The following is a 7940-nucleotide window of genomic DNA, read 5'->3' on the forward strand; positions in this document are numbered from 1 at the left end:
TTCCCATCTAACTCTATGCAAGAAGGGGAACAAGTATATTTCTCAAACTATTCCTTTAATTTATTGCCTTTGACCTGCTGTATTGTCCGTTTTTAGAGTTATAATGCCATTATATAGATTTCAAAGCTTCTGTGAACATTTCATTTATTGCCATTTGCTTTGTGTTCACTTTATTAAGGTGTAGCTAACATAATTGTCTCTTGGCTTATGTCTGGTACTGTCTGTGAAAACATTTATTTTGCTGGTTTTTCCATTTTTTTTTTCTCCTTTTACTGATATAGCTCAATCAATTCTGCGTGTAATCTGTTTTATTTTTTATATTTGAGTCAAATACACACTGCACATCACTTATAAACCATGGGGTTAAAAGCTTTTGTTTGTACCAAAAGTGTATGTGTAGGCCTGTCTGAATGTGTTTTGTAAAATTGGTTATGTAAACAATTCGAAGAATGCAATAAAATCCAAACTGGGTGAAAACAAACTTCCCTCTGTGCGGTGTTACTCAAAAGATTTGGTGTCCTCTTTCGCAATGTCTGTCAACTCGTCGCCACCCTGCAGGACCCACGGGTTCTTCAGGTTTGTGTCCAACAGCAAATACTGTATGCTACCTCTGGTATGCAGGCGCTGCCCTGATTTTGACACCGAACTGAAATTTTTGTTGTATGAGAAAATTGCCCATCTACAAACATAAAACATCAGTAAATAATACTAAATAAAGTGAGATTTTTAAAAAAAAAATTAAATGGCCTTTCAAAGGAAGCATTTCCTGAATGAAGTGTACTCTGGTCTCTGTGATCTGGAGGCTTTGATGATGTAATTAAGTTTACAGATACTCATGAGAAAACTGTTTTAATTATAAACCACCGTCTTTAGTTTTATAACACAAATTGACGATTGTCTGACTCCAATCAGTCAAGGGGTGAAATACAGTAGTATTATTTTTTGTTAGACTTGCAACAACACTATGCTTTAGAACCAAATCAACTCGTCAACTGATTGCTGATGGTTGAACGTCAGAAATAAATCCCTTTTCAAGCTAAAACGGCAAATATCCTCTGGTTTCGGCCTCTGAAACTGGAACATTTGATGTTTTTCTGTGTCATATAACAATAAACTCAATATTTGTTGGTCAAATGAAACAATCACTATGAATGTGTTAGTCCTGGGTTGTATGATTTTTGGACACAACAATGAAGGTTTAATTAAAGTTAAAATACACTATAATATATAAAGGAATTTTTCTAAATCTGCGATTCATGCAAATTATTTTTAAGATTGAAAGACAGGTTTGGACAGTTTGTAGCTCTCATGAATCTCAATCAGGTTTTCAACCATCCCTGACATTCCTTCACTCTCAGTGACTCTTACCTCAGAAGCAGAGATGAAAACAATAGGCTTGAAAACCCCCTCTTTTGTCCCCTCCCATCACTTCTATGAGTATAAATCCGGGGCCACTCTTCAGTCTGTACTAAACAGAGCATCAGATCCCCTGAGTGGAAGGATTTTTTTTGTCTCCGAGCCAAAACTAAGAACCAACACAACAAGATGGGAAGGATCGTACTCGCAGTTGTTGCAGTTATTGCATCTTTCATGCTGGGTAAGAATAAACAATGATTACAGATTTATTAAGTATGGACAAGAAATTTTCTGGCAGTGGTTGACTTGATTAAGATATTGTGGAAATGTTATGTTTAGTTTTAGAGATTTTATTGACAAAAAATATAAGTATGTGCAATTTGAAGTCTCCTGTTTAATAAGAAATTAAGAAGACAGGCGTGTACAGTGATTTGTTTTGGTGAATGTGGTGTTAAAAGTAATAGAAACTGAGTCTCTGAGAAACCCAGTTTCTATAAAGAGACTGTTTACTTAATCGTAAGTCGATGCTTTGAACACCACAACTGAAACTCCATTCACCTCCACTGATATGGGGCAACAGCAAACAATCTTAGAGGCAAATATCTAACAAGTTGAGCAAGTGAAACAAATTGAATGTACAATACAGTATGTTTTCACTGTGATTTGGGTGAATTGAGGTTAAAAGGAGCTAAAAACCAACTTTAAGTCCCCATTCACCATTGATTAGCATCCATTCACACCTGATAATTTCCTTTACAATGAAGATTGAAATCAAACTGATCATTTTGAAACTGGCTGATGTTTTTTATCTGTGATGATTTGAATTGAGTGTTAATCTAAAACAGGGCTGGTTTTTAACAATGACCACAGTGCAGGGTGTGGAGGGATCACAAACTCAAATAAGACATCAATAACATAAGATATCGGATAGGTAAGATTATTGCTTACTATGAAAAGAAAGATACATCACTCAATATCGCTGGTAGATAAAGCATTTATTTTCAAAACAACATATAGGGTAAACTCTTATCTCTGCCATACAAATAAAAAGTACATTATGGGTTAGGGAAAGTCTACAAATATCTGCCTACAAAATGTTATACCAAGAATAACATGGTATTATTTCAGCTCTAGATGCAAAAATGTGGTGTTAACTCCTTCAACCACACAAACATTTGAAGACTACTGTGCAATTTCTCAACATAAAGTTGTTTGATTCTAACTTTTGTGTTTTCCTTTATCTATTTCAGTGGATTCCCTGAACTGTAACAAATGCAGCTATGGTCTGCTGGGCTTCTGCATTAGCAGCTCTGAGATCACCTGCTCGACCAACACAAGCGTCTGCTTTACCGGCAAAGCAAGTATGTCACCTAATTACCTAAAAGCTCACACCCTTTCCCTTCAATCATTGTCTAACGGCACAGGCACTATTCAGTTAGAATCACTCCCAAATACTGTGACACCCAGTCACACACACATAATGTAGATCAACAAGCACACCTCAGTGTTTCCAGCCACCAAACACAGTATCCTTATCTGACCAGATATTCACATTTTTATCTTCATACTGATTCAATGTAGTAATTTAATACAATTAGCTCACAGCCCAGCTACACTGCAGTAGAAAATTACTCATTTACAAGGCCTGCGTGCTAATTTAGAAATAGCTGTAAGTAGCGAAGTGGTCAAAATAGGTACAAGTAATAAGTACTCATTTTAAGTTTAGCCATTATTTCCAGTTTTGGGCATTTTAATGTTTTGAAGAAGGAAAGGAAGGAACAAAATTAGGAAATGAAGCAAAGAATGGGTTATTGTTATTAGTGATTTTATGAGCTTATCTCAATGTAAAACATGATTCTGCAACATAAGGAAAGTATTTAACTATAGCAATGTAGGTAAAACGTAAAATAGTAAAAAGAGAAACACTCAAAATGAAGTACAAGTACCTCAAACCTGTTTCAATGCACCAAGTTACTTTCCACTTTTTAACACAAACCATTTCTCCTCAGGTTTCTCATCCATCTCTGTGGGCTTCAACACTCAGGGCTGCCGTGAGCCTGCAGGCTGCAACGCAACCGTCAACAGCACCCTGCTGGGTGTCGACTACACGACTAAAATCGACTGCTGCTCAACAGACAAGTGCAACCCCGTTCAGATTAGTGGGGCTCCCTCCAGCAAGATGACCCTCACCGCCGCCCTTGGTGTAGCCGTCCTGGCGTCCCTGTGGGGAAGCATGTTGTAATGTGTCCAATGCAGAATCAAAAGAAAAAAACAGCTGCTGAAACTCATTTGTACTATGATTAATTATACCAAGCAGGGTCCAAAAGCAATATTCAAAATGAACTTTTGGGACCATATGAGTGTATAAGTATGATTATTTATATGCTCGTATGCTGTGACACTCTTTATTTTCCATAACTCAGGTATTGTCATGACAAGGTTCAGTTTTATGATGAAGTTACATGAAACCCCGAACTAAAACATGGAAGTTGATCAATGGAATGTTTCAGGGAAACGTTGAGTTCGTAAATCTTCCAGGCTGTTCTCTTGCTTTTTTTTAAATCACTTTTTATTTATCCTTTTAACTACTTTGTATCTAAACAAAACATTGATGTGAAAATAAAGAAAAACACTTAAAAACATCCATCGCCTCTGCTACTTACTCTTTTTTAATGACTGTATTTATTCATTTAGCAGGTACAGTGAAATACAACGAGCATTAAAGACCAGTCATTTCTGCAAGTACAGATTGATAAACTATCAATCCGTCCTTCTTAACATAGTTGTTAAGTGAGTGATAAAACAGAATAACATACAAAATGACAGTACTGATTTAAAATGTACTGACATGCATTGAGAGAGTCTGCATCAAGCTGGGCTCCAAGGCAGGAGATGATGGTGGCCACCACCTTCTTGCTTTCTTGCTGATGTCGCAGCCTTGTTGGGACATGTGGCCATCCAGAACTCCACCATCTGGACCACCAGTGTAGCACGGCATACATCAGTGAATAAAACTGTTAGACAATTAGTCTTCATGTATTTCTGAGCCCACTGCAATCATGTCTCCTTGTGGCATTGTTTTTAAGGGTGCCGAAATACAGCTTTATGCACATCAGCAAGCCTCTGGAGGATCCTGCATCAAGAGGTTCTTGGGACTCCAGAGGCACCAGCAGCTTCAAATAGCTGTTTTGCCCCTAAGCTGCTCTCTTAATACGATGAATTAGCCTTACAGAAACTTTCCTTAACACGCCTTTATCTGAACGAACAAATCTTTTCACAGGACGATGATCTCTCTTAATATTTCGTAAAATATCCAGTGGTTTCATACCTATTTAAAGATACTATTTCACGCTTTTCATCTGCAGAAAGATCTTTTTTCCCCCCATATTGCATGAAACCTGTGACTTGCTTAATAATGTGGAACAACATCCTTAAGTAGTTTCCCATTAATTAGGCTCACCTGGCCAATTGAGACAGAACCTTCTGAGACTTGGATGGTCGTGCTCTAAAATGGTGGAAAGCAGCACAATTGAAAACTTTCATTGAAAAACAAAAAATCTAATGTTTCTTTAATTAAAATCATATTTGCATAATAATTTGGAACACAGTGTAATGAAAACATACCTGTGATTATCATATTCCATTTCTGCCAGTAGATCCTGCGAAATGTTTCACACTTTAATTCCCTGTATTTAGCATTTATAAACAGTATACATGCTTAAAGTAAAGTGTTACCACAATATTATCTCCTCACAATAGGAATACCTTTGAAGATGCATAGTAACTACGTTTTGTTGTTGATGCACAGTAAATAGCTTGGCAAATGACTGCAGAAATCATATCCCTTGTTCTTGAAGCCCATTTTGGCAACTCTTTGTGAAAATCATTTTTACATTAAACTTCATTCACACATGATTTACTGGTATTTTTCTTTTTTTCATCATTCAGACAATAACCCAATTCTGTAGGTCTATTGAACTGGTGATGCATATAATTGAATTAGTTTTGAACGTCACAGTGAGGTATTTCAACACAGGGATTTCATCATGTCTCTATAGCTGGCACTCCTTCACAGAGCCAAGCTCATATAAATAGTATTGTTTTGAATTACTTGAAGCTGCAAACACTGAACAGAAGGTTTGAGAGTATTATGATGACGATTTTCCAAACTTATGCTTAGAAATCTTCAAAGTCCTGAAAATAATGTACACCACAGTAGCTTCAGCCCACATTGTTCTTTACCTAATATGAGCAATATTTATTCTTTGCGTTTTTGTAAATAATAGAAACCATCCACACTTCAAACCGTACAGATTCCTTCTGGATAACCATCAATCATACTGTGTCTTTCTTAAAGCACAGTTGTACTCTACTTCTCAATAATATATCTCTATAATACTGCAAGCATATTAAAGTTGACTGTAATGCATTAATGCAGTGGATTGAATGTTTGAGGAATGTATTAATTTGTATCCACCACTTAAAGTTGAGCATTGCTTCTGCTGGTGAATCCACTACAATGTCACAAGAGCTGAACAACAGAACTCCTTTTCACAGCATATCAGTCTGTTAATTTGCTATGTATTGCATTACCATTTCCAATTCAGCCAAAGTAAACTTGATAATCAAAGCAATTAAAAACACAATCAGTTGTGTTTCCAAGTGCTATGTGAAAACTTGGCTGACAGCTCTTTGGGATTCTGGACCTTCTCTCCTGATGACCCCTCAAGGTGAACTCTTGTATGGCTGTCCATCCCATGAATACTAAATATGGCTGAATTAAACATTTTCTCTCTTCTCACTACTATTTAATCAGTTGTCTTACTGAGCTGTCTGTCTGGAGTAATCCCTGAGGCTCACTATCACACTGACTGGCATCATAAAGACAACTGGCACACTGTTCTGGAAGTATTCAAGCCTTAGCAATCCCACAGTTCCTGCCCCTCTTTGTATGCGCTCTTTAACAGCTACAACCCTATAAATCAAGAGAAGGTCTTTGTTATATGCTTGCAATGTTCTATATCATCCCTTGACCAAGTATGATTTATCTTTGCAAAGTAGTTGATACAGATAGAGATTTATATTGGGGTTTAAGAGGTGCTTGTGTGTATAATCTTTATTTTCTGTGCGATTATTTCCCTCATTTCATCATTTCAAGAGAGAATATAGCCATGCTGAGTATTTCTGGTACCCATGTTGAAGAGTTATTTTTTTTGTGGATTTATCAACACTGGTGTTGGTGGTCATATCCATTGTATTTTCATTTTGAAATTAAACATCTTAAACGTATATGGTCTGCTATAAATTCATTAAATGAGAAAAGAGAAACTCAGCTATACCACAACATTCTTTGACAAACCATGGGTGTATTTTTCCGTCAACAACAGTGGTCTCTACATATAACCACCATGTGTTGAATTAGAAAATGTACGGCTTTAGCGACCAATGTGACAGGAAACGTTTGGCAGGTCGTAAATCTTCCAGGCTTAGTTCTCTTGCTTTTTTTTAAATCACTTTTTATTTATCCTTGTTAACTACTTTGGCTATCTAAACAAATACATTGATGTGGAAAATAAAGAAAAACACTTAAAAACATCCATCGCCTCTTGCTACTTACTCTTTTTTTAGAATGGACTGTATTCTAATTCATTTAGCAAGGTCTTACAGTGAAAGGTACAACCGAGGCAGTTAAAGACCAGGTCGCATTTCTGCAAGTACAGATTGGTAAACTATCAATCCATCCTTCGTTCAATCAGGAGCTTGTTAAGTGGTGATAAAACAGGAATAACATACAAAAATGAACAGTACTGATTTAAAATGTACTGACATGCATTGAGAGAGTCTGCATCAAGCTGGGGGCCTCCCGAAGGCAGCGAGAATGGGATGCGGTTGGCCACCACCGTCTTGGCTTTCTTGGCTGATGGTCGGCAGCCTGTTTTGGGACATGTGGCCATCCAGAACTCCACCATCGGACCGTCTTAGTGTAGCACGGCATTACATCAGTAATAAAACTGTTAGACAATTAGTCTTCATGTACTTTCTGGAGCCACTGCAATCATGTCTCCTTGTGGCATTGTTTTTACAGGGTGCCGAAATACAGCTTTATGCACAATCAGCATTCCCCCTGGGAGTCCTGCATCAAGAGGGTCTTGCGACTCCAGGAGGGCACCGCAGGGCTTCAAATAGCTGTTCTTGGCCCCTAAAGCAGCTCTCTTAATACGATGAATTAGCCCTTACAGAAACGTTTCTTAGACAGCGCCTTTATCTGAACGAACAAATGCTTTTCACAGGCAGCAGAAGGGATCTCTCCATAAATATTTCGTAAAAGAAATATCGCAGTGGTTTCGATACCTAGTTTAAAGGCATGTACTTATTTCAGCGCTTTTTCATCTTGCAGAAGATATCTTTTTTCCCCCCCATATTGCCATGAAACCTGTGACTTGCGTTGAATAATGTGTACAACATCTATGTAAGTAGTTTGCCCATTTAATTTAGGCCTCACCTGGGCAAACGTAATTAAGGGACAAACCCTGTCCTGAGATTGATGGTCAGTGATCTAAACAGGCATTGGGAATCAGCACAAT

General features: G+C 37.4%; 2 protein-coding genes across 2 annotated transcripts in view; both read left to right on the top strand.

Annotated features, from left to right (window-relative positions):
• Positions 1-481, top strand: part of spaca4l (sperm acrosome associated 4 like) — a gene marked incomplete in the record, with an annotated part of 12566 nt that extends 12085 nt beyond the window's left edge. The window contains 1 exon segment of the mRNA XM_035682006.1: positions 1-481.
• Positions 482-1468: 987 nt separating this feature from the next.
• LOC118342786 (alpha-elapitoxin-As2a-like) lies at positions 1469-3913 on the top strand. The gene is made up of 3 exons (XM_035681444.1): positions 1469-1597; positions 2607-2717; positions 3366-3913. Exons 1-3 carry the CDS (start codon positions 1546-1548, stop codon positions 3596-3598), a joined length of 396 nt encoding a protein of 131 aa, XP_035537337.1. The 5' UTR covers positions 1469-1545; the 3' UTR covers positions 3599-3913.
• The last annotated feature ends 4027 nt before the right edge of the window (positions 3914-7940 follow it).

Source organism: Morone saxatilis, unplaced genomic scaffold, assembly GCF_004916995.1.
Source record: "Morone saxatilis isolate NCDOM2014 unplaced genomic scaffold, NCSU_SB_2.0 Contig9, whole genome shotgun sequence".
Classification (NCBI taxonomy): domain Eukaryota; kingdom Metazoa; phylum Chordata; class Actinopteri; family Moronidae; genus Morone; species Morone saxatilis.

Coding starts and splice junctions, on each gene's coding strand:
- LOC118342786 (XM_035681444.1), top strand. CDS start 1,546: ATGGGAAGGATCGTACTCGCAGTTGTTGCAGTTATTGCATCTTTCATG. Junction 1,598..2,606: donor TATTGCATCTTTCATGCTGG/GTAAGAATAAAC, acceptor TATCTATTTCAG/TGGATTCCCTGAACTGTAAC. Junction 2,718..3,365: donor CTGCTTTACCGGCAAAGCAA/GTATGTCACCTA, acceptor ATTTCTCCTCAG/GTTTCTCATCCATCTCTGTG.